A 27401-nucleotide genomic window follows, 5' to 3' on the forward strand; every position below is an offset into this window, starting at 1 on the left:
TCGTTGTGTTTTCATTTTCATTTATCTCTAGGTATCTTTTGATTTCTTCTTTGATCTCATTAATAACCCATTCATTGTTTAGTAGCATGTTATTTAGCTTCCATGTGTTTGTATATTTTCCATGTTTTTTTTCTTGTAGTTAATTTCTAGTTTCATACCATTGTGATCAGAGAAGACGATTGATATGATTTCTGTCTCCTTAAATTTACTGAGACTTGATTTGTGTCCTAACATGTGGTCTATCCTTGAAAATGTTCAATGTGCTGCTTTGAGGTAAAATGCTTTGAAAATATCTATTAAGTCCATCTGTTCTAGTGTATCTTTTAAGCCCATTGTTTCCTTGTTGATTCTTTGCCTGGAAGATCTGTCCATTGGTGTCAATGGGGTGTTAAAGTCTCTTGCTATGAGTGTATTACTATTGATCTCTCCTTTTATGTTGGTCAATAATTGCTTTATGTATATAGTTGCTTCTATGTTGGGTGCTTACTCTTACTAGGTTCTTAATGTGGAAGCGTGGATTGTTAATTTTAGACCCTTCTTCTTTTGTAATTGAAACATTTAAAGCTAGAAATTTCCCTCTAGGTACTGCTATAGCCATATCTTAAAAATTTTGATGTTATAATTTTCATTCATTTCAAAACATTTTCTAATTTATACTGCAATTTCTTCTTTGACCCATATGTTACTTAGAAGAATGCTGATTAAATTCTAAATAGAGATTTTTTGAGATATCTTTCTATATTGATATCTATTTTAATTCCATTGTGGTCAGAGAATGTACTTTGTATGATTTCAGAACATTTAAATTTATTGAGGCTTCTTTTATCACCGAGATTATGCTCCATCTTGGTTGATGTTCTTTTTGTACTTAAAAAGAATATATTCTGTTGTTGTTATGTGAACTGTTTTATAAATCAGGTCAAAATCATTGATAGCTTTTTCCAAATATTTTCTATTTTCACTGATTTTCTGTTTATATATTCTCTCAACTAGTGAGAGAGAAGTAATGAAATCTCCAACTATAAATTTAGAATTGACTTTTTCTCCTTTTAGTTATATCAGTTTTTGCTTTATTATTTCAGAGCTCCGTTATTAGGTGTATCTAAGATTGTTCTATTTCTTCATGAATTTTTAATTCTTTATTATAAACGTATCAAATTTTAGGTTAATTCATTTTTATACCTCAAATTGCTGTTGTCTTCTTGCTTGCATACTTTCAGAAGCAGAATTTGCAATTATTCATATCTGTTTCTCTGTACATCATGTGACCCTTTTTTGGCTGATTTTTAAGATTTTTCTTTCTTATCACCTTTTGTATAATTTGATTATGATTATATTATATGTAAGCTTTTCTTCTCAAAAATCAGTTATTTTTCTTGCCAGAAGTATTGCATAGGGTCAACAGATTTCAGATATTTTCGGTTTCCTGCAAAGTTCCTACACATCAATATGTACTGCCAAGAAACCACTCTGATTTATGAAGACTTGACTGCTTGACTGCAGGCTCATGAAGGCTTTTGGATAGTAGCATTCATTGATTCTACCAACACTAAAAGAATAGTAAAGTTTTATTGCTTAGTATAATCAAGGCAGTTCCCCAGATTCCCTATCAAGGTTGAGTCCTGTTAGATATACATACACAAATCCTCATTTTGATGTGATTTGAAGTTAGTATGAAGAACTTTGGCATTTTTCCCATGAGCTAATACATTTTTTAAAATCCTGAAACCTATAACTATTGCAGTTAAATGACAAACAATTTCACAGACATTTTCTCATTTATACTTACAGCTTACAATTTCAGACATTTTCTCATTTATACTTACGGTTTTTTGTACTGAGAAGTTTTTGTAGACTCAAATCTGTAAACATTGGGTGAAGAAAAAATATTTTACAGCGAGCCATTTTTAAAAGATTTTAAAAAACAATAATTTGCTTTAAAGCCTTAGTATTTGTGATTTAATTACACAGAAATTTTTAGTTTCAAATTAGATGAGCCATAGTTAAAAGATGTTAAAACTAGAACAGAATGCTCCCCCATGTGTTTTGTGTTCTTGTTCCTCTAAGATTAGAAGTGAATTTTACTTTAAAAGGATAAACAGATGTGTTTATATTTTACCAAGATATTTTATAGCAAATATTAGTTGTGAAAGGGATCAACAGCAAGATTAAACTGATTAGTTTTTACTTCAGTAGAAGAGGATAATTTCTAAATGCCAATTTAAAATAAATTGATATGTGATCTACGAAGAAACTATCAATTGAGAGTACCCATTAATAAAAACAGACTTAAAAGCATTTATATAGTCACATTTTATTTATCATAGATATTTGTACATTTGTATTTTCCCCTCCCCCAAGTACACAGAGTTAAAGACTAGATGCAATTTAGAACTAATGAAGACAGGCAATAAGAATGTTTTGTTTGTATCAAAATCTGTCTTTAAATGCGTATAACAGGCTTAAACAACTGATGAGAAAAATAGGGTTAGCTATTGTGGTGTACCCAAAAATTCTTCTCATGCTTATTCACTTTAAGCAGTTTTATTATGTAGAGTATAAATTAGTTAATATGTGCTGAAATAATAAGGATAAGCTAGATAGAGTTGGTAGGTGTTATTTAAAATGAAGATTTAACCACAGACACTTATTACTCTTAGACCCCAAACACTGCATTTATAGCATTTACGCAAGAAATGGTTAGTTTTTTTTCTTTATGGAAAAGTTATTCTATTTTTTTATTTTTAAAAGATTTACTTGGTTTAACATTTTCTCTGTGACAGGCATCTTCACACGAGGACAGCTGGGCCTGGCAGAGATCATCTTCCAGTACATTCACTGTGATGAGATCTATGAGGCGATAAACATACTAAGCAGTATGAATTGGGACACTTTGGGCCACCAGTGTTTCATCAGCATGAGTGCCATTGTAAACTATCTTCTTAGACAAAAGCTCACTCCAGAGAGAGAAGGTGAGACTTGAAATATATTTCATAAATGGGTTTTGCAAATACATGAAGTACATTTTATAGTCAGTTTTTTTTTAGGATGTTTTTGAGTTATTGGAGATTAAAAGACAAAAATGGTAATGCCCTATTAAAACTGACAATATCAGATATCAAATAATTACTCCCATATGATACTATATAGTATTTGTCAACATAAAGAAGAACTTTTCTGTTATGTATCTATGTGGGAACTCATAATGCAGTCATTGTATATTTTGGTCTAAATTCGTATGTGGAATACGCTCAGATTTCAAATTCTGATCAAGAATTCCATGTACTCTCTAGGGTCTGGTAGACAAAAGGTCCCAAACAAAGATCTTTATTTCTCCTTCACTTTAGACATCAATATTGTTCTTTCACACCCCAAGTTATTTGTCCAGACAGTAATCTTTACCACTGTGTGTGTGTGTCAGTGTCAATATCATAACTGTAGCCCAGGTTGCCCTTCATGTTTTCATTCTAACTTGTAGTTCTGATATCCCTCTCCCTTCTACCTGTTTGGATTTCCCTCTTTTTCTTTCAGGTAAGTAATTTTGCCCATAGGATCTCATATGTTTATCATCAAAAAGAGATGACACTTAAAAAAAAAAAAAGGGTAAAAGATATGTCACCTACAATAATGAAATTAAATTTTATATTTGCCAATTATTTAGTGTATTATTTTTATTACTATTTACTTAATGTAAAATGAACCTACACATTTTGCATTTGCATCTTTATTTCAAATTTTTGAAATAAATATTGACACATGGCCAATGAGAAACTCCCTAGGTAATTTGCAAGATAAGGAAAACAGGAAATTTGTCAAAAGGTCTATACTGGAGAGCTTTTTTCTCCCTACTGTTTTCTTTGCATGTTTATAGATTTTCTCATTCCATTTTGTTTCCAAAGTAAACAAGTTGTTTAGATAGAATTCTGTATATCCCGTTCATTTTAGTAATTTTAGAGAAAAACAATCAGTAAGAACGTGTTCCTTCAGGAGGTCCGCATCATGGAATGCTCAACTCACAAGAGGCCCAAGATAAGTATTTATTTAATGTTAACTGAATATACTTGTTGGAGGTAGTCCAACCCATCTATGGAGATTCCAGTATTTCTACAATGAGAAAGTGCCTAGCACAGTGCTTAGCCCACAGTAGGTACTTGATGAATGTTAATTAAAAATAAAAGAATATAACTTCAAAATTTTAGGTACTAGGTATTATTGTAATATTTCTGCCTGCTAAGTTATCTCAAGTAATTATTTCATAGTATTGATACACCCTCAAGATTGGGTGTATAGTAGAAAAAAAAAAAGAGTTCCTAAAGAAAGCCCTGTTATGGTACACACAATCTGCATAAGAGATCTTAAATTTACAGTTGAATAAATATAGAGAAGATAAAATAATTACTGTCACTTAGGACACTGAGAAATTCCATCTACCTTAATGAGTTTGTATTGTAAGAAAGATTATTAGGGAATTCACAAATGGGCATTATCAGATCCTTGATTTAATAAAGTATATTTTCAAGGAACCATATTAGAGAAATAGGGAAATAAAAAGCTTGTGTGATATTAGGCTGTTAAAATGAAATGCTTGCATGATGCTGGGTTATCAGAATATGTACATTTTATGTATATGCATTTTCCCCAAAGTAACTACAAAACATATTTCTAAAACATTCAGAATTCTTTTGTATTGAGATTTATTCTATCTGCATCCAACAAATTTGACATGGTAATTTGTTTCCTTTTTATTAGCGGAACCCATTGAGCTCTTTATTTGTAGCTGTGTTGTGGTTATCTTCGAGATCTTCATTTCAGCCTTAAACATCAAGCTGGGCTATCTAATGAATCTGTAACTGTGCTAGGAGTTATGAGTATTCCATGTAGGCTTGAACATTTCAAATGTACAAAACATGCTGTCAAGAAAACAAGCAATGGCAAAAGAATCTGGCTTGTTTTCACAATGACATTGCTGTATTCAATTTTAATCTAAATTGACTGCTGCTTTGAAAGAAAATACCCCTAAAGTTCATCTTACTTTACTGTCTAGATTTGAGATTAAAAAGAAAGAAATTGCTTACAGCTTAGCCAACTCCATAGCAATTACGCTGATGAGGTATTTAGTACTTTCAAACCCAAATGTGCCTAGAACTAAAGAGTTTTGCTAAATAAAGAACTGTTTATTCAACCCAGTGCTAGTAAGTAGCATAAAAATCACTGGGTTCTTACTGTGAACTGCAGCGTTCTCATATATGCTCATATTCTCACCATTATGGTAATTATATAACCTCCAGGTATTTCTGGGAGAAAACACAACCCCACAGGCATGTCTTGGTAAAATTGTGAAGTAAGCAAAATGTGCCTCTTTCTCCTAATTTCTAGCCCTCTGGTTTATCGAAACTTGCTGTCCAACCCTTTTTTCCTAGGAAGGTGTTACTTGACTAAGAGCAGATTAGCATGCCATCCCTCTCAGGGGTGTTAGCTTTCACACTTGCACAAAACCAACAATCTTGTTGTTTAGGACAGGACTGAAGGAAGAAACAGGGACTTTCACTGTTTCTTTACAATTGTAATACAGAGATATTATTACTCCAATAAGGTTTTTATTTGTATTATTTTTTAAACATTTCTAATACTGATTTCAGTTCCCAGTATGGAAAGGTTAGTTTTCTCCTTTCAACTAAAGAGAGTAAATGTTGAATACACAGTGAGTTGATTTTACTGGAAATACTAGTTCAAACTGTGTTACTTTGATGAGTCACTGTTTTAATTAAACATTTGTGGTGAGAGGTTGGTTCATTACGGATTTCTTCAGTTTTGACAGCTTTTTGTTGCTCAGAGTCATTGTCAGCTTTGCCTCAAGTGAAAGTTTATACACAGGTTTGTTTTTGTACCAGCTGTCATATTTTAATTTCATCTTTCCTGCAACAAGCTCACATTTCATCCAAGTTTGCAAAACCTGACTGACTGCAAACATGAGTATTCTGTTGTAATTGAAGGAGTTTCACTTGTTTTAGTGCTGCTATGTTTGAATTCCACAGCACAGCTTGAGGCAAGCCTTGGAACCTTCTATGCTCCAACAAGACCACTCCTGGATACAACCATATTGGAATATAGAGAACAAATCAGCAAATATGCAAGGAGATTCTTCCACCACTTGCTCAGGTGAATGATACCTTAGGATTGATTAGTGTTAGACTACCTATTTAAGGAGCTGTCTTCTTTAATTAGAATATTACATAATATGATTGTTTTCTAATAGTATATATCCCAAGGAAAACAACAAATATTCCCTTGATTTTCTTTATTTAATTCATTCTTGTTTTCCCATAAGGACTATGAAGATTTTTTAAGGCTTTTGTATCATCAGTATACTTTCCATTTAATATGAAAGCAAAAAATATCAGCTATGTAAGGTTAATTTAAAAATTTTAACTTAATTATGCACAAGAGAAATGTTTTAGTTTTATTGAACCTAAAAATATGAATGTGCTATAAAAAGCTCTGAGACAGTTATTGGTTTGCTTTACTTTCAGAATTACTATGGAAAGATTTGTCTGTTCTCTTATATAATGTGGCAAGTTGCTAGCTTTACTGTGCCTCATTTTCTCTCCTTTAAATGGGTGTGATACATTCCTTTAACCTTAGAAATTATATGAAAAATTAGATGTCAAGGAATTACTCAGAAAAATAATGTAGAAGTTGAAGAACAAGTACATATATCAAATTCCATATATATAAAGTTCAAAAACAAATGGATGAATGGATGGAAGCTGAATGGATGGATATAGATAGATGATATAGTTAATTTAGAAATACATGTAAATGTGTCAATACTATAAACAAAAGCAAATAAGTTATTAGACAAAATCTAGGATAGTGTGGAATGGGTTAAGAGAAATTTTATAGGAACAGGCACATGGGAGCCTCCAAGGTGTTAGTAATGTTCTATTTCTTAAGATGAGTGGAATATATATCAGGGGCCATTAAAAATTATTTTTATTTTAGCTGAATATATACATTTTATATACTTTTATATATGATATTTTTATAGCAAAGTAATAACATTTTCAACTTCACGTACCAAAAGGAAGTATTATATCAAGTTGAATTTAAAGTTTTAGTTTTACTTACAATATAAATCTGTAACAGAACTACTTATAGTTCTGTTTAACTCTTTCAAGCAATTCATGCATGGTCTCTTCTTTTTTTCTCAGAACAACCCTGTGAAGGGGATATTATCATTTGACAAATGAGTTAACTCTAAAGTGGCACTTTGATCTCTACCCAACAGTGAAGCCTTTGGAAAAGTCTTTTTAAAAGCTGAGAGATGTTAATATATTGTATGAGTTATATGATCTGTAATTGAATCTTGCCTTTTTATTTGAATGACTTTAGTGTATTCTAAGAGACTCTCCACCCTGAATGAGGCAGTTTCCTACATGTGAACATATGCCAAAAATACCGCGGCAGTTGTTACATTTATTTGGATTGAGGGCTTTGTTCTTTGCTTTCACTATTATTTTGTTTTCCTTGTTCCTGAGGAAAATTAATGAATTCAGCTCCTGCCTAAAGAGCACAAAAGATTAACATGAATGAAACAGATGTTTTAGAGGCATACTCTTGGTGGCCTCACTGTGTCTCTGGCCTCTTTGACTTGATACCATAGTCTGGCTGTGCATAAGCATTACATTTCATAATGCTGCTGGCCCTAGATTGTGCATATCCTGCTAATATGCACATATTCTAATGTGCAACTTTTTCATTTATTTTCCTTAAATGCAGTATTCTAATTATTTTTTGAATGTGCTTTGATGAGGTGACTGTTATTGTTATTATTTTTAGACTAGCTTTTCTATGAAGTTATGTCTGCAATTGAATATTTTCCCTTGGGGTAGTGTAGGTTTTTCATGTTTCCTTTTTTGTATGCTTTGCTACTTACTATTTCAGTTATGAGGGTTTATTAGTTCTTTTGATAGTAGGCTATACATGGCATTGTAAAAAAAAAAAAAAGAGAGAGAGAGAGAAAGAGAAAGAAAGAAAAAAAGAAAGAAAGAAAGAAAAAGAAAGAAAGGAAAGAAGAAGGAAGGGAGGGAGGGAAGGAAAGAGGGAGGGAGGGAGGGAGGAAGGAAGGAAGGAAGGAAGGAAGGAAGGAAGGAAGGAAGGAAGGAAGGAAGGAAGGAAGGAAGTTAGTTTAGAAGAAATTAAATGAGATAGCTTAAGTTGGAACCATTCTTTTGTTTAATCTGCTGCCAAGTTCTACTGCTTAAGAGAACAGAAACAGGCCAAATACTTTTTGTATTTGTGAAGTGCTAGAATTGCATTACCCCCTGTACTTTGGCTAGCTGGTATTTTAATACTCTAAACAAAAATCATTAGATAATGGAGTAAGTTCTAAATAGTAAAAACCATCATAGGGAATTTTAAATGGAAGATGAAGAAAAGGAGTGCCATGCAGAGTAGGGATCTCCCTGAGATCACTCACTGGTAAAGCTGATGACTGAGATTGCCTGAGTCTAGATTGGACTCTTTTGGTAAAGAAGAATAAAATGTTACATTGATTTTAATTTCACACAGCAACATAAAGGGTGAATTTGTGATAATAGACAAGTATACTATGTGAGTTATTTAAATAAAATTTTTTGTATACAATTTTGTTCTTGATAAAAGAGGAAGTCCACAGACATCTTTTTGTTTCTTGGCTTTTTTTTTTTTTTTTGTCTTTATCAAGTATGAAATATTATCCTGAAAGCCTTCTTCCAAATCCAAATTAATCTAAACTTTAAAACTTATTTCTCATGTCCTTTCCCAGCATCTTTTTGTATGTGTTTAAAGTGATTGAGTTTTTAAAGAAATGTTCTCTATAAATGTGAATCATTGCTGCTAACATTAAAGATAGAAAACAGTAGAAATATAGTCTTGTTAGGATAGCTAAATAAGTGTTTATTATAAAATTTTAAAGATATGATACAGTCTAATTCATAAAATTGTTAAGTTGAAGACTCTTACCTATAGAAAGTGTCTAGAAAAAAAATTCAGTGTTTCCCTTTTCTCTCATGCTCACAACACTTCTGACACCAGAAGTTTTTTTCCCACACTGACCAATTCTCTGATAGCAGCTAGATATTCTACAATTCAATTCAGACACTAGCCAGAGTTAGCATAGACTCCTACAGGTTAAGGGCTCAGTCGCACAAGACTGCCTGTACTTCAGCTGCCATTTGCAAGTAATAGGTCTTCAGGTTACCCACAACTTCTGACCCGCTTGGCTACACACTGGAGGTTTCTACTGTCGTCGTTTGCTAGAGCCACTCAGAGAATTCAGGAAAACATTTTAATTACTATTGCTATTGTTTTAAAGGATAAAAATGAACAGTCAGATGAACAGATGCATAGGGCAAGTTATATGGGAAAGGGCACAAGGCCTCCATGCTCTCTCCAGGCCTGCCACTCTCCCAGCACCTCCATGTATTCACCAGTCCAGAAGCTCTCTGAACCCCATCCTTTTTAGTATTTATGGAGGCTTCGTTACATGGACATGATCAATTATATCATTGGCCACTGGTGATTAATTCAGTTTCTATCCAACCCCTCTCCCTTTCCTGGAGGTCTGAGGTGGGGCTGAAAGTTCCGACTCTCTAATGTGGTTGGTTCTTCTGATAACCGGCCCCATTTATAGGGTCTTTCAGAAAGTTACCTCATTAATATAAACTCAGGTGCGGTTGCAAGGAGCTTGTTATGAGTAACAAAAAACTACTTTCACCTTTTTGGCCATCATGTGTCTTATGTACCATTGAGTCAGCTTCAATTCCTGGCGACCCTATGAATGAGTGATGTCCACAATGTAGCTTTGGTCCCCAATGACTCATCTTTGCTCTTGGTGATCTTTCCTAATTCTTCCATTGCTGCCCTTCTGAGTCTCTGCCTTCTCTTAATTTCTTGGCTGCAGTCTCCATTTGAATTGACGACTGAACCAAGGTCAGCAAAAGCTTTAACAATTTCGGTGCCTTCATTGCTTATGTTAAAGTTGTGTATCTCTTCTGCAGTTATGGTTTTTGTCTTTTTGATGTTCAAATATAGTGCTTTTGCATTTCTTTCACTTTCATCGGTTCTTTCAAATCCGTACTACTTTCTGTCAGTAAGATGGTGTCATCTGCATATCTTAAGTTATTGGTATTTCTTTCACCAGTTTTCACTCCTCCTTCCTCTGAGTCTAGCCTACTTTTTTGAATATGTTCTGTGTACAAATCTAAAATATAGAGAGATAAAATGCACTTTTGTATGACACCTTTGCCTATAGGAAACCATTCAGTCTCTCCATATTCTGTCCTGATAGTGGCTTCCACACATTAGGACAGTCAAGTGCTGTCGCCCAACCCATTCCTTTTAGAGCAACCCATAGCTTTTCATGATCTACACAGTCAAGTCTTTACTATAGTCTATAAAACATAGACTGACATTCTGAAATTCTTTGAAGCATTCCAGTATCCAGCGAATGCTCACAATTAGGCCTTGGGTGCCTCTTTTCTGAATCCAGCTTGAACATCCAGCATTTCTTCCTCCATGTAAGGTAGAAGCCTTTGTTGAATCACCTTGACCATCACTTTACTTGCATCAGAAATTAGAGCAGTGATCCTACAGTTATTATACTCCTTGGCATCTCCTTGAAAATTGGGATGTATTCTGAATGATTCCAATCTGTAGGCCATGGTTTTGTTTTCCATATGTGTTGACATATTCTTGTTAGGATTTTGACAGATTCAGTGTCTGTGGCTTGAAATAATTCTATCTGTATCCTATATACCCCTGGTTATTTATTTCTGCCCCATACTTCCAAAGCAGCTTTCACCTCACTTTTTAGAATTACAGATTCTTCCTCATAGGAATCTTCAGAAAAGGTATGTGTCATCCTTTTTGTCTCGTCTGTATTGGTTTGTAGTATACTGTTTCCGCTTTCCCTTTATTTTCTCCTGGTCAGATAATGTGCTTCTTTATTGGTTGTTCAGCATTTCTAATCTAGGGTTGAATTTCCCTCTTATTTTTTGAATTTTTCTGTTAGAGATCCCTTGTTTTTCCTTTTTTTTTTCGTTCTTTTCTATCTCCTTACATAGACTATTGTAACAGTTCTCTTTATCTCTACATGATAGGTGTTGAAAATGCCATTCAGGATTCTAACCCTGCTTTTGTCACCTTTTGCTTTTGCCTCTTGCCTATCTCTAACAATTTTTAGTGTTTCTTCTGTCATTCATCTTGATTTTTCTTTCCTTTTTACTTCTGGAATTATCTTTTTGCATTCTTTCCTGATAATATTTCTAGTTTCAGTCCATAGTTCTTCTGGTTCTTGGTCAGTTAAGTTTAACAGTGCAAATTTATTTTTTATGTGAAATTTAAATCCATCAGGAATGTTATTTACATTATATTTTTTCACTATAATTCTTTTATTGCTCTTCCTCAGTTTTACTCCAATGTTTGATACTAACAATTTGCAGTCAGTACCACAGTCTGCTCTTGGTCTTATTTTGGCAGAGAGAATACAGCTTCTCCATCTCCTGCTTCCAATTATATAGTCTGTTTGATTTCTGTTTTGGCCATCTGGTGATGTCCATTGATTCTATCACCTAGTAAATTCCAAGGGTTTTAGGAGCTCTGTGCTAAGAATGGGACAAAGTCCAAATATGTATTTCTTATATAAATTACAATAATATAGAAAGCCAGTGCAGCTCAGGTGATTGTTTACCTCCCAGCCTCCATGAAACTGAATAGTACTCCAGAGCTACGGAATAGGGAAATATTAACAAGCGCTTTCATTATAAACAAACAGAAACTATAATAGGAACTCCTAGATATTGATGAAATAAAAGGGCAACACTTCAAATGAATGTGCCACATATGAAGCTTATTTTACTAGCATGGAAATATGTTAAAAGGGATTAATAATTAATTTATTTTACTTGTTTATTTCCCCTCTTAACTATAAGACTATTGTTTTCTAACTCAAGTGGTATTATGTGATGGTGGCACCGAGAGTCATGCTTTTTAAATGCTTTTAAAATAGTAAGCAAAATGTTGGGAAAGGAAGCTTTATTGCCTATGAATAAAAATACTGTTTATGAAATATTTGTGGGGAAATATATTGACATCTGCATTTTCCTTTTCAATGCAATGAAGTAAGATGAATTTATTGACAGAAAAGGAGCTTGATAAGTGATAAAACAATATTGTAAAATGACAGTGATAGAATCTAGGCAGTTAATATATATTTCAACTTTCTTGGATGTTTGAAAATTTTTATAAGATGTTGGTGGAAATTATGTTGGAGTCAAAATTTACACTTAGAATTTAGGAGGAAAAAAGAGCAGTCTTTTGGAAATGGTTCTTAGCTCATGCTAAATATATAGGATAGGCAAAAAGAACTCATTTTGTAACTAAAAATGTTATTAATCAATTTGATTTCTAAATGGCTTTTTTCAGTTATACTTTTCACTAATGGACCATACACAGTAAATAAAACAATTACATGAAATCAATTCAAAGAATATGAATACTAACACAGTTATCTAAGAATATTTAGGGAATAAGACAGAATGATCTCCAGAGAAAAACTTCCTGGTCAGATCAAATAAAAATGCTGGATAATATATTTAAAATACTTGTTTAAAGCATGGTTGACCTGACAGGAAACTAAGGGAAATACTCAGAGGTTGAAATGACAAGGATGCTTGATTCCACAAGACTAAGCAAACTCAAAGTTTGCCTCGAGGGCATCTACTGGCACCTGGTAGTGGGTTGCTTGGTTTACAAAGACTGTGTACTCAGAGATTCCAAGACAGAGCCTTGGCCTTAAGGCAGGGTGGGAGATTGGATCAGAGAATCTCCACATCAATCTAGGACCCTTGAAAGGGCACTGTCCTCTCTGAGAAAACTAGAAGGAAGATACGAAATACAGGAAAGAATGGTGGGCAAAAAATAATGTTAAACTTGCAGGATTCTAAACAAAAAATCAATTGCAGAAGACATAAACACTATTATCTAATCCAAGGGGTTAAAAATTAAGACAAAATCCTGGACAATAACAACATATAAATCAGAAGAGAAGTGAAGAACTTAAAGCATTCTAAGGTCCTTATACTTTTCAAGAGAAAGATAGAGATACTTATTAATACTAGATATTATTAAGTAAAATATACATGGTAGAATTTCTAGGGTAATCACTAAAAGAATAGAAATAGTGTATATAATTTTCAAACAACAGAGTGAAAATGTTAGATGAAGAAAAAATATTCAACCCAAAAGAAATCAAAAACTGAGGGAGAGTGCAGCATGCAGAGGGAAAACATATAAAACAAGATGCATCCAATGAAGTAGTAGAAAGGAATTTGAAAAACAAAATTATACTAGGTTAGTACCCTAAGGGGAGCTAATAATGTTATACAGATAGTCTTTAAAGCAAAATCAGTAGTGATTACTAGAGATCAAATGTGACAGAAAAATCAATTCAGGAGGAAGACATAATAATTCTATATATATAGCACTGGTTAAGTGCACATAAAATAGAAATGAACATGTCCATTGTCATAGTTAGAGATTTAATTCCTTTCATGTGATAACTGATAGATTAAGTGAACAAAAAATCAGTACAGAAATATGAGATTTGAACAATATAATTAAAAGCTTAATTTAATGACATATAGGATACTATATACAACTGGAGACTATCTATACCTTTTCATGAACAAACAAAAACATTTTTTAAAATTGACCATTTTCTAGGCTATGAAGTCCATTAAAATTTCAAAGGATCAGTTGTATTTACTTAGCAATTAATTACTGAATGCCACATGCCAGCCATTATTGTTAGAACTAGGAATATAGCAATGAACCAAAGAGACATACACACAAAAATCTACAGCATCATAAAGTTTACATTATAGTGAAGGAAACAATATGTAAATAAGTAGGTAAACTAAATAGTATGTATGTTAGGTAATGTTATGTACCACGAAGGAGGACAAAGCAGGAACAGAGGCTAGGTAGTATTGAGAGGTAGAGTGAGTGGATTGCAGTTTAAAATGAGATTGTCTAGGAAGGCCTCTTTCACCAAGAAGGTAAGTTAAATTCCAGCAGTTTGGCTGGAGCAGTGAATGAGAGGCAGAATAATAAGAGAATGAGTCAGAGAGGTAGCAGGTGGATCTGTAATATACGACTTTTGTGGGCTATTGTAAGGAATTGAAATTTTTGTCTTGAATAATAGGGAAAGTTAGTACATGATTTGGAACCTTGATTTGGATCATGCAGATGCTATGTTAAGAATAGACCTTTGAAAGGCAAGGGCAATGAGACTAGTTGGGAGGCTGCTGCAAAAAGTGAATGAGAAAAGGCGATAGCAAAAGGGATGAGGCTAGAGTGTTTGGATATTGGACAATTGAAGATTTTGCTGGCAGAGTTTGCTGACAGATTGGACAAAGAATATGTTAGAGAAGTCGAGAATGATTTCAAGTGTTTAGACCTGAGCAACTGGAAAAATGGAGTTGCCATTGACAAGACTGGTAATACTGCAAAAAGAACAGATATGTTGGAAAAGGTCAGGAGATTGGTTTTGGACCTGTTGAAATTTCAGTGAGGAATTCAGAGGTGAGTTCTGAGAGTTATAGAGGGAAATACATAGCCTTAAATGTTTTACGTTGGAAAGAAGAAAGACTTAAAATTTAAGAGCCATGCAATTTAAGAAATTTAAGAAATATCAGTAAAATAAACCCAAAGAATACTGAAGGAAGGAAATAATGAAGGTATGTTTAGGAATTAATGCAACAGAAAACAAATTAAAGAAGAGGCTTAATAAAGCTAAGCATTTATTCTTTGACAAGATTAGTAAAAGAAGATAATGAGCCGTATTAGGTCTATAAAAGGGACCTAATGATAGATATATCAACAAATATGTAGAGATTTTTAAAAATTGAAATAAAGAGAATACTATGAACAACATCATTACAGCAAACTTGAAAAATTAGGTGAATTGGAAAATTTCTTAGAAAAAATAAAAATAACCAAAACTGACTCAAAAAGAAACAGACGATCTGAATAGCTCTATAACTATTTTAAAAAATAAATTAGTAATTAATGTTTTTCCCACAAAGGAAGTCATAGTCTGAAGATGCTATACCAATGAAATAAGTCCTTAAATTTTGCTTCTGTTGCTCACGTTCTCTCTCATATTATATCTAAAAATCAAAATGGGTAAAAACTACATTGCTAAAAGGAAAACCATGATTATTGAAAAGCTCCATAATAACCATTCTGTTCCCCTTGAATTTATGTAATGGATTTAGGAACTCTCTTTTGTCCAGTGTGAGACAAGAAGACAAATTCATTGTAGGGATGGAGCTAAGAGTGGGGAACAGTCTGTTTATTAGGCATCTGTTGAAAAGATGATTCTTAAGACTTCTTCACCCTAGTCATTAATTATTCTTTTCATATGTGATGTAGAAATTTGTTTTCTGCCTAAGTTCTAAGTTGAGTTGTATATTCAGAACTGCTCGTTACTCATTTTCTCTTGCATGTAACTCCTATTGTCTTCTCTGTTACCCTTATTCAATGAGTGATATTCTAGGGCTTGGATAAAAGGCCACAGTTATTAGTGAACTGTATCTGCATACCCAAAACTCCTGATCAAGACAATTGTTGACCTCAAACTCCAGATTGGCTCCAACTGACGGCCTCATCATGCTTATCAGGAAGTCTTACTCTCTCTCTTTAATTTGGCAGATGAGAGGGATTAAAATGTAGCTTAGTGTTCTGAAAAGGTATAATGACAGTGCAGAGTCCTGTGAATCAGGAAACACTGAATTGATGGGAGGGCTTTAGATTTGAACAACATTTATTTATAAGACCTATGCTTTTTTACAATACTAAGCTACATTTTTTTTCCAAAATTAAAAGCTTTTTAGTTATAAAAGTATAATACATGATTTTTTTAAACAGTATAATAGCATTGCCCTTTTTTCATGTCAGTAAACATAGAGCCACATCATGCATTTTAAGGATTCACCACCATGATGTATTCAACCATCCTCCTATCTATGAACTTGGACTATTTCTAATCTTTGCTACTATAAACAATATTGTAATAAACATCATATATATGATGATTTATATATATATGATGAGATGTCTCCCTCTCTCTCTCTTACACACACACACTTCTACTTCTGTGCATTTATATAATTTTTTCTGAGAATAAATCCCTGTAAGTGGAATTATCAAGTCAGAAGTTATGCACATTAAGATTCTTGATATATATCATTAAATGTCTCTGTCATAATTTTGTGAAATTACTCATCACACCCACAATTGATATATAATCTCTTAAAGCACTGGAAATTAAAAAGGTGAAATTTGGCACCTTCCTGCTTTAATTTTTTATGCATTAAATTCTTATTTAAAATTTAGTATTAAAATTTTATTTTAAAGCAGTTTAGAGCAGTTAGATTTATAGCAAAATTGAGAAATTTCCCATATATCTTCTATGCCCTCCTGCTTTAATATCTTTCTTTTTTACTAATGATTGCATACATTTTTCTATATATATGGGTTATTTGTATTATTATGTGAATGGTTACTATTTAATGTGTGCTAGTCAAAGCTAAGGGCTTTATAAACATGATTACATTTAATCTTCACATCCTAGTATTTAAGCATATATTATCCATGTTTTATAGCCAAGGATACTTAGATTAAGTAATTTGCTCAACAATTATGTGCAATATGTGGCAGAAGAGAATTTTAACTTGAGTTCATCCTATCTCAAAATCTATACCATCATACTAGGAACTGAACCACCTAAAAAGACAAAGTAGTTTCTCTTTTCTAGAGATATTTGATAAAAGAGGAGACATATACTCATGTGGAGGAGCAGTGCAGTATAGAAGGTAACAGCTGGGAGTTTTGAATATGGGCACATTCTTAATATTCCTCAGGTTCAGTTTCTTCATTTGTAAGTAAAGATATACATGGTACCTACCACACTGGTATGTTCTGAGAATTAATCATCCCTATAACAACAGCATATGGTACAATCTGGCACTTAATGGCACAATGAATGCTATTATCGATTATGGTGTTATAGAGATTTAGTAACTAGTTGAAGGTGGACTAAATGATCTTTTAGAATCATATACTCAACCTTTTTTTCACTATTGCCACTCCAAGAAGAAAAAGGACATTTAAATTAAGTGACTTTAGTCTACAGTAATGCCATCCTGAACGTGACCGATCTTGTCTGATCTCGAAGGCTAAGCAGGGTCAGGCCTGTTAGTACTTGGATGGGAGACCACCTAGGACTACCAGGTGCTATAGGCATTAAAAAATTAAGTGACTTTAATTTCTTCCTAAAAAATAATTAAATATTAAGGAATAATATTTGTCAGGTAGGGTGGAGGTCCACAAACGTAATAGATGTTTTTCAGTCCCTAAGAACCAAATTTTTGTCCCCTCGAAGGTGGTAGTGGCCCTATTAGATAGAATGCATGTTTTAGAAGGAAATGCCTCCTTTTAAACTCATAGGAGAGTCATCCTAGGTTTGAGAGGGAAAAAGAGACTGTTTGAGATTTCCTCATACTTTTAAGGTTTTTTTCAACTCTGAGAATTTATGATCCTGTTTCTGAGGATCTTTTGAGTAGAAAAATAAAATCTCTGTTCCCTAAGGAAACCTCTTCCTACTTGATGGATTCTAACTTTCCCAAGTTCTGAGTGAACAATTGTGGTAAACCAGTATGAGACATAAAGAATGGCGTCCATGAGTAGTTTAGTGTAGATTCAAATAACATTTACAATAATGTTTATCTGACACATTTAATAATATTTATAACCATAGTCTGGCTTCATAATAGCCATATTGTTGCGTGTATCCACTTCTTTTTTTACTGAGTAGTGTTCCATGGTGTGGATCAACCATGGTTTCTTTTACATTTCATCCATTGAAGGATGGGTTATTTCCAGTTTTTGGCTATATGAATAATGCTACTATAAACATTACTGTATACATTTTTATGTGAACATAAGTTTTCATTTCTTTGGTATAAATGCCCAGGAGTGCATTTGCTGGGTTGTATGGTATTTGTAGGTTTAATTTATTTTAGAAAATGCCAAACTGTTTTCCATAGTGACTATATTTTATGTTCCCACCAGCAATGAATGAATGATCTACTTTCTCCACACTCTTTTCAACATTTGATGTTGCCAATCTTATGCGTTTTAGTTATTCTGAGAGGTGAATAGTGATATTGTGACTTTAATTTCATTGCCCTAATGGATAATGATGTTGAATATCTTTCTTTGCAATTATTTGCAATTTAGTAGATCCTCTTTGATGAAATGTCTTTTAATATATTTTGCCCATTTTGTTTTTTTTTTTTTTTTTACTGTTTTCAGAGTTCTCTACACATTGATACTTGTCCTTTGTCAGATATATGGTTTGTGAATATTTTCTACCAGTCTGTAGTTACTCTCTCCATCCTCTTAATAGGATGTTTGACAGAATAAAAGATTTTAATTGTGATGAATTCCAATAGATCAATTTTTCCTTTTATGAATAATGCTTTTGGTGTCAAGACTAAGTCTTTGCCTATCCCTATATATCAAAGACTTCCTCTTTTATTTTTTTTTCTAAAAATTGTAGTTTTTTACATATAAGACCATGATCCATTTTTTAAATTTATTTTTTTTGGGGGGGGTTACATTGATTAACAAAATCCGATAAGTTTCAAGTGTACAATTCAACAGTAAGTCATACAATATAATATATATATTGCATTGTATGTTACCGCCCATAGTTAGATTTCTTTCTGTCACCACCTATTTGACCCCCTTTTGCCCCTATCTGCCTCCTCCCACCTGCCCTTACCTCTGGTAACCACTAGTCCCCTGTCCATGTCCATGAGTACCTGTTTGTTTGTCATGTTTGTTTGTTGCTCTTAGATTTATATTCCACATATCCATGATATGTGGTTTTCAACTTCTATCTGGCTTTCTCTTAGCATGATTATCTCAAGATCCATCCGTGTTGTCACAAATGGCAATATTTCATCTCTTCTTATAGTTCAGTAATACTCCATTGTATATATGTACCACCTTTATCTTCTTTATCTAGATATCTGTTTTAGGACACTTAGGTTGCTTGCATGTCCTGGCCACCATAAATAATGCTGCTGTGAATTTTGGTGTGCATATATCTTTTTGGATAAATATTTTCAAGTTTTTTGGGTAAATACCCAGTAGACAGATTGCTGGATCGGATGGTAGATCAATTGTTTTTTGAGAAACCTCCATACTGTTTTCTACAGTGGATGTACCAATTTGCAGTCCCACCAGCAGTGTATGAAGGTTCCTTTTTCTCCACCCAGGCCAATACTTCTTATTTCTTGTCTTGTTGAAGATAGCCATTCTAACAGGTATGAAATGGTATCTCATTGTGGTTTTGATTTGCATTTCCCTAATAGCTATTGAAGTTGAGCATCCTTTCATATGTTTGTTGGCCATTTTCTATATCTTCTTAGGAGAAGTGTCTGTTCAGGTCTTTTGCCCATTTTTTAACTGGATTTTTTTTTGTTATTGAGTGTATGAGTTCTTTGTATATTTTGGATATTAGGTACTTATCGGAGGCATTGCTTGCAAATATATTTTCCCATTCGGATGGTTTCCTCTTTGTTTTGTTGATGGTTTCTTTTGCCGTTCAGAAGCTTTTTAGTTTGATATAGTTCCATTCACTGATTTTTGCTTGTATTTCCCTTGCCTTTGAGGTCAAATTCATAAAATCCTCTTTTAAGTCCAAAGTCCTTGAGTTTAGTTCCTGTTTTCTTCTATGTACTTCATTGTTTCAGGTCTTATAGTCAGGTCCTCAATCCATTTTGAGTTAATTTTGATGTGTAGTGATAGACAACAGTCTAGTTTCTTTCTTTTGCAGGTGGCTTTCCAGTTTTCCCAGCATGATTTATTGAAGAGGCTTTCCTTTCTCCACTGTATGTTTTTGGCTTTTTTGTCAAACATTATTTGCCCATATAAATATGGGCTTACTTCTGGACTCTCGATTCTGTTCCACGTATCTGTTTTGCTGCCAATACCATGCCATTTTGATTACTGTCGCTTTGTAGTATAATTTGAAGTCAGGCAGAGTGATACCTACAGCCTCGTTCTTTTTTCTCAGGATGGCTTTGGCAATTCAGGGTCTTTTGTGCTTCCATACAATTCTGATGGTTTTTTGTTCTATTTCTTTAAAAAAAGGCCAATGGGATTTTGATGAGGAATGGGTTAAATCTGTATAATGCTTTAGGGAATAAGGTCATTTTAACTATGTTGATTCTTCCAATCTAAGAACATGGACTATATTTCCATTTCTTTGTATCTGCTTCGATTTCTTTTAATAGAGTTTTGTAGTTTCTATTATATAAGTCCTTCACATGTTTCGTTAAGTTTATTCTTTACATGTTTTGTTAGATTTATTCATAGGTATTTTATTCTTTTTGTTGCACTTGAAAAAGGAATTATTTTTTCCACTTCTTTTTGTGACATTTCATTATTAGAGTATAGGAACTCTATGGATTTTTGAATGTTGATTTTATATCCGGAAACTTTACTGCCTTTTATATCTTTCTTTTGTCTGACTGTACTTGCTAGGACCTCCAGTGTTATATTTAATGACAGGGGCAATAGTGGACAGCCTTGCCTTGTTCCTGATCTTAGAGGAAAGGTTTTTAGTTTTTCACCATTAAGTATAATGTTGTCTGAGGGCTTGTCATATATGGCCTTTATTATATTAAGGTTTTTTCCTTCTATACTGATTTTGTTAAGAGTTTTGATCATAAATGGATGCTGTATCTTGTCAAAGGCTTTTTCTGCATCTATTGATATCATATGATTCTTATTTTTTAATTTGTTTATGTGGTGTATCACATTAATCGATTTACATATGTCGAACCATCCTTGAGCCTCTGGGATGAAGCACACTTGATCGTGGCATATAATCTTTTTAATATGTTACTGTATTCGGTTCGCTAGTATCTTATTTAGGATTTTGCATCTGTGTTCATGAGAGAGATTGGTTTGTAGTTTTCTTTTTTTGTGTTATCTTGACCAGGTTTTGGTATCAGGGTAATACTGGCCTCATAAATGAGTTAGGAAGCATTGCCTCCTCTTTGATTTTTTGGAAGAGTTTGAGGAGAACAGGTATTAATTATTTGAATGTTCGGTAGAATTCACTGGTGAAGCCATCTGGTCCTGGACTTTTACTTTTTGTTAGGTATTTGATGATCGTTTCAATTTCCATAATGCTGATCAGAGTATTTAGATTTTCCAGTTCTTCTTGATTTAGTCAGGGAAGGTTGTATTTTTCTAAGTACGTCCATTTCTTCTAGGTTATTGAATTTGGTGGTATATACGTTTTCACAGTATTCTTGTATGATCCTTTGTATTTCTGCGATGTCAGTCGTAATTTCTCCTTTCATCCCTGATTTGATGTATTTGTGTCCTTTCTTTTCCATAGTGAGTCTAGCCAGGGGTTTCTCAATTTTTTTAACCTTTTCAAAGAACCAGCTCTTTGTTGCATTTATTTATTTTTTTGTTTGTTTTCAATTTCATTTATTTCTGCTCTAATTTTGATTCTTTCCTTTCTCTGCTGACTTGAGGCTTCATTTGGCCTTTCTTTTCTGTTTTTTGTTTTGTTTTGTTTTGTTTTGTTTTAGAAGACTTAGGTTATTTGGGCTCATTCTTGTTTTTGGAGATAGGCCTGTAATGATATGAACTTTCCTCTTATGACTGCTTTTGCTATGTCCCAAAAGTTTTGATACGTTGTACTATCATTATCATTTGTTTCTACGTATTTCTTAATCTCTCTCTTTATTTCTTCTCTGACCCAGTTATTCTTCAGTAGTATGTTGTTTAGTCTCTATGTATTTGTGGTTCTTTCTTCTCTTTATAGTTGATCTCTAGTTTCAAAGCATTATGATCAGAGAATATGGTTGGTATGATTTCAACCCTCTTATATTTGTTGAAGCTATCTCTACTATGTCCCAATATGTGGTTGATTCTTGAAAATGTTCCATGTGCACTAGAGAAGAATGTATAAGCAATTGTTTTGGAATGGAAGGCTCTGTATATGTCAGTTATGTCCAGCTGGTCTAATGTGTCATTTAAGGATGTTATTTTTTATTTTCTGTTCGAATGATCTGTCCATATCCGACAGTAGGGTATTTTGGTCCCCTACTACGATAGTGTTTTGGTGTGTTTCTCTCTTTAGTTCTGTTAGTAGTTGCTTTACATATTTTGGGGCTCTCTGAGAGCATAGATATTAATAAGTGTTATGTCTTCTTGGTGCTCGATTCCCTTTATCATTATGAAATGTCCCTCTGTATCTTTCTTTACCTTTTTTATTTTGAAGTCTGTTTCATCTGATATTAGCACCGCTACTGCCGCTTTTCTCTGAATGCCATTTGCTTGAAATATCATTTTTCACCCTTTCACTTTGAGTCTCTATTTGTCTTTGGAGCTGAGATGTGTCTCCTGGAGGCAGCCTATGGTTGGGTTTTGTGTTTTGATCCATTCTGCAACTCCGTGCCTTTTTATTGGTGAGTTCAGTCTATTAACATTTAGGGTGACTACTGAAATATGAGGTCTTCTTATAGTCATTTTTTTGTTGTTGTTGCTTTCTGGTAGCTCAGTGTTTCCATTGCTTCCTTTTCCTTGTGTTTCTGTTTTCTTTATTTGGTTGGCTTTTGTGGGTTTTGCTCTGGTCCTTCTTGTTTTATGTTACATACTTAAGTTCTGAATCTTTGGTATGTGGTTACTAGTACGAATATGTGCATACCTTAACTCCAATCCCTTTTGCAAATTTGGATCTTTGAATCCTCTCCTTTTCAGTCATTGTTGTCTCAATTCGTCCCTATGTATGCTGAACGTTCATTACTATCTTGCTATAGCAATTCTCTTATTGTTTAAGCTTATAATGCCCTGTTCTTTGTAAAGGTTGCACTCCTCTGCTTCTATTTGCCTGATAGTCACTTCACTCCTATTTATGGAAATTTTTTTTTTTTGGTCATTTTATTTTAGGTGAGCTGATCCCTTTCAGTATTTCCTGTAGTGCAGGCCTCGTAGTGGAGAATTCGCTCAATTTTTGTATGTCTGGAAAGGTCTTTATTTCTCCTTCAGATCTAAAGGAGAGCTTAGCTGGATATATTATTCTAGGTTGGTAGTTCCTTTCACTTAATAGTTTAAATATTTGATTCCATTCCTTTCTGGCTTGTAAGGTCTGTGCTGAGAAGTCCGAGGATAATCTAATGGGTTTTCCTTTATAAGTTACCATCTTCTTCTCCCTGGATGCCTTGAGAATTTTGTCTTTGTCATTGATTTTTGATAATTTTAATACGATGTGTCTCGGTGAAAGCCTTTTGAGTTGAGATAATTGAGTGTTCTATTGACTTCTTGAATTTCAAGCTCCAGCTCCTTCCTTAGATTTGGGAAATTCTCGTTGACTATTTGTCTGAAAATGCTTTCTTGTCCCCGCTCCTTTTCCTCACCTTTGATAATGCCTATTATTCTTATGTTTCCTTTCCTGATGGTATCAGCTATTTCTTGTATTTCTCTTTCATTATTTTTCATTCTTTGGTCTCTCTCTTCTTCCTTCTGATTTCTAGATTTCTGTCTTTGATGTCACTGATCTTTTCCTCCATTTGCTCGACTCTATTTCCCAAACTTGCTATTTCATTTTTCAACTCTTGCAGTGTGTTTTCTATCTCCAGAAGTTCTACTTGGTTCTTTTTGAGGGTTTCAGTGTCCTTGCTCTGCTCATCTAGTTGTTTTTTCGGTTCTTGAAATTGTTGATATGACTTGTTTCAGAACTCACTGCGTTTTTTCAGAAGTACCATCCTGAATTCTCTGTCATTTAAGTTGCATATTTCTTTGTTTGTAAACTTGTGTTCTGGAGATTTTTCTCTTTCTTTCTGAGATGCCTTGTCACCTTGATTGTTCATGGTGTTTAATGGACTATTTCTCCACCTGGGCATTAATTGAAGTGTATTCTGTTTTTCCAGACAGAAGATTTATTATATTAAGGTCTCTCTTTAGTCTGTTGTAAAGAAGGCACTTTTCTTTTGGTTTCCAGTAGGTGGCATCTAAGCCTCTTGGATCCCTGCTTTATATAAAATCTTAATAATGCCTTCTTATTTTCTTACAGATGTTTAATCGTGCTCACTACTCTAAGTCTCAGTTCTTGTCAGTGTTAGCTAGAGTTTCGGTAGTGTTTCCTCCGATTCCCCTGGGCTCCATAGTGTTTGGTCTTGGAGGTTATGTGGGGAGGGGCTGTCTGGATGGAGGATTGGAACTGTGGTTCAGCCTAGGTTTTGCAACCTTGGCTGGTAAAAATCAACTGTTGTTTCTCTGCTGTCCTGCTTCTCTGCTCTTTGCCCTGATGACTGGGCCCTGCCACTGGCTGTGTGGAATTCACAAACTCTCCCAGGCAGGGCTGTTCAGGGAAGTCGCTGTACCTTCTCTCCTTCCCCTCTTCCTAAAGGAGCTCCATTGCCTGCGAGAGGCAGCTTCTTTATTTCTCCCAGCCCACCGCCCAACACCTGGGGTTCTGACCTATGGTAGCTCTTATGCGCAGATCCAGGCTCGGATGTGCTGGTGTGCATTTTGGGTGTTTTTTGTTGAGTTTTAGATGTTCAGCTTTTTGTTGTTTCAAGGTGAGAGATATGGGGACTTCTCTCACTCTACCATGTTTCTTCAAACTCATGGTTATTAATTCTTTAAATGTTTGGTAGAACTCACCTGTGAAGCTGTTGGGAGGTTTTTGGTTACTGATTGAATCACTGTATTAATTATATTCTTTAAGATTTTCTATTTCTTCATGAGTTAATCTTGGTAGGTTTTGTGTTTCTAGGATTTTTCCATTGCATCTAGGTTATCCAATCTTTTGGTATACAGTTTGTAGTACTCTCATAATCTTTTTATTGCTATAGAATCTGTGGTAATGTCCTCACTTTTATTTCTGATTTTGGTATTTTGAGTCTTCTTTTTTCCTTAGTCCTATCTAAAATTTTGTCCATTTTGTTGGTCTTTTTGAAAAACCAAGTTTTGTTTCATTGATTTTCTCTATTGTTCTTCTTTATTTATCTCTATTCTTTATTTCCTTCCTTACACTAGCTCTGGGATTAGTTTGCATTTCCTTTTCTAGTTCCTTAAGTTGTAATGTTAGTTTGTTAATCTGAATCTTTCTTGTTTTTTAATTTAAGTATCCATATCTATAAATTTTTGCCTTAGCACTACTTTCGCTGCATCCCATACATTTGGTATGCTGTGCTTTCATAGTCAATTATCTCTAAGTATTTTCTAATTTCCCTTGTGATTTTTTTCTTTGAAATATTAGTTGTTTAAAAATGTATTATTTAATTGCCACAATTTTGTGAATTTTCCAGTTTTACTTTTGTTATTGATTTTTAACTTTATGCCGTTGTGGGCAGAGAAGATACTTTGTATGACTTCTATGTTTTATATCTACTGAAATTTAATTTCTGGCCATAACATATGGAAAATGTCCCAGGTGTACCTCAGAAAAAAAGCATATACTTTTTTGGGTAGAGTGTTCTGTATATGTTTGTTAGATCTAGTTGGTTATTGTGTTAAGTCCTTTATTGACATGTCTTCTGTCTGGTTATTCTATCTATTATTATAAGTAAATTATAATGGAGTTTTGTAGTCTCCAACTGTTATTGTAGAATGTTGTCTACTTTCTCCCTTCAATTCTTTCACTTGTTGCTTCATATATTTTGATACGTAAATGTTTATAATTGTTATATCTTCTTGCTGTATCGAACTGCTTATTAATACATTATATCCTTATTTGCCTCTTGTAACCTTTTTTGATTTAAAGTCTACTTCATCTGATATTTGTATAGCCACCCTTGATGAAAAATTTGCATGGCATATTTTTCCCCATCCTTTCATTTTCCACCCTTGTGTCTTTTTGATTCTCAAATTAGTCTCTTGTAGACAGCATATAGATGGGTCATATATTTTTATCCATTCTGCCAATTTCTATCTTTTGATGGAGAATTTATTCTATTTACATTGAGAGTAAATACTGATAAGGACTTACTTCTCTCATTGTACTGTTTGTTTTTATATGTGCTATAGCTCTTTGTCTCTCATTTCCTGCATTATTATCTTCTTTTGTGCTTAGTTGATTTTTTTTGTAGAGAAAGTTTAAATTCCTTTCTCATTTACTTTTGTATATATTCCATAGCTATTTTCTTTATGGTTACTATAGGGATTACATTTAATATCGCCGTTCGAATTTATGCCAGTTTAATAACATACAAAAACTGTGTTCCTCTCCAGCTCTATCTCTACCCCTTTCAGTTATTGGTGTCACAGAATTACATCTTTATATACTACGTGCCCCAAACATACATGAATAATCTTTTAAATGTATTAGTTTCCTAAACTGTGTAGAAAAAAAGATTTGGAGTTAGAAACTAAAGTTATAATAATATCAGCTTTTACACTAATTGGTTTTGTTCCTTTAAATGTTATTAGTCTCTTAAATTATATAGAAAATGAACAGAAAATACAGTTACAATCATTGTTACAATAATACTAGGTTTTACAATTGCCTGTGTATTTGCTTTTATTGAGACTTTTATTTCTCCATATGGTTTTGAGTTACTTAGTGTCCTTTCATTTCATCCTGCAGAACCACCTTGAGCATTTCTTGCAGGGGACGTTTAGTGATCACGAACTCCCTCAGCTTTTGTTTTCTGGAAATGTCTTAATTTCTCCCTCACTTTTGAAGGACAGTTTTGCAGACATAGAATTCTGGATTGACAGATTTTTTTCTTTTAGCATTTTGAATATATCTTCCCACTGTCTTCTGACCTCCAAAGTTCCTGAAAATCTTATTGAGGATTCTTGTATGTGATGATTTGCTTCTCTCTTGCTGCTTTCAAGATTCTTTCATCTTTTGAATTTTGATTATAATGTGTATCTCTGTGAGTTTGAGTTCATCTTAGTTGGAGTTCATTGAGCTTCTTAGATATTTATATTCATATTTATCATCAACTCTGGGAAGTTTTCAGCCATTATTCTTCTCTCTGCCCTTTTCTCTCTTTTTATTTTTCTGGGACTCCCTTGATGCATATATTGGTCTGCTTGATGGTGACTCAGAGGTGCTTTAGGCTTTGTTTGCTTTTCTTCAATCTTTTTTCCTTTCTGTTCCTAAGGTTCAATAACATCCTTTGTCTTTTTGTCAAGTTTACTGATTCTTTTTTCTGTCTCTTCAAATCTAACTCGAATCCATCTAGTGAATTTTTCATTTTAGTTATTGTACTTTTCAGCTTGAGAAGTTATTTTTGGTTTTCTGTCTCTTC

The 27401-nt window shown here is 33.6% G+C and overlaps 1 protein-coding gene across 10 annotated transcripts in view; it reads left to right on the forward strand.

Annotated features, from left to right (window-relative positions):
* The window catches only part of WDPCP (WD repeat containing planar cell polarity effector), a 291597-nt gene that overhangs the window by 148547 nt on the left and 115649 nt on the right, over nt 1-27401 (forward strand). For all 10 annotated transcript variants that reach the window (XM_023524239.1, XM_023524235.1, XM_023524234.1 and 7 more), the window contains 2 exons: nt 2784-2972; nt 6036-6159. In XM_023524239.1, coding sequence (XP_023380007.1) covers nt 2784-2972; nt 6036-6159 — 313 coding nt within the window. The remainder of the gene's footprint in view (nt 1-2783; nt 2973-6035; nt 6160-27401) is intronic.

The sequence above is a fragment of the Pteropus vampyrus genome, unplaced genomic scaffold, assembly GCF_000151845.1.
Source record: "Pteropus vampyrus isolate Shadow unplaced genomic scaffold, Pvam_2.0 Scaffold453, whole genome shotgun sequence".
Classification (NCBI taxonomy): domain Eukaryota; kingdom Metazoa; phylum Chordata; class Mammalia; order Chiroptera; family Pteropodidae; genus Pteropus; species Pteropus vampyrus.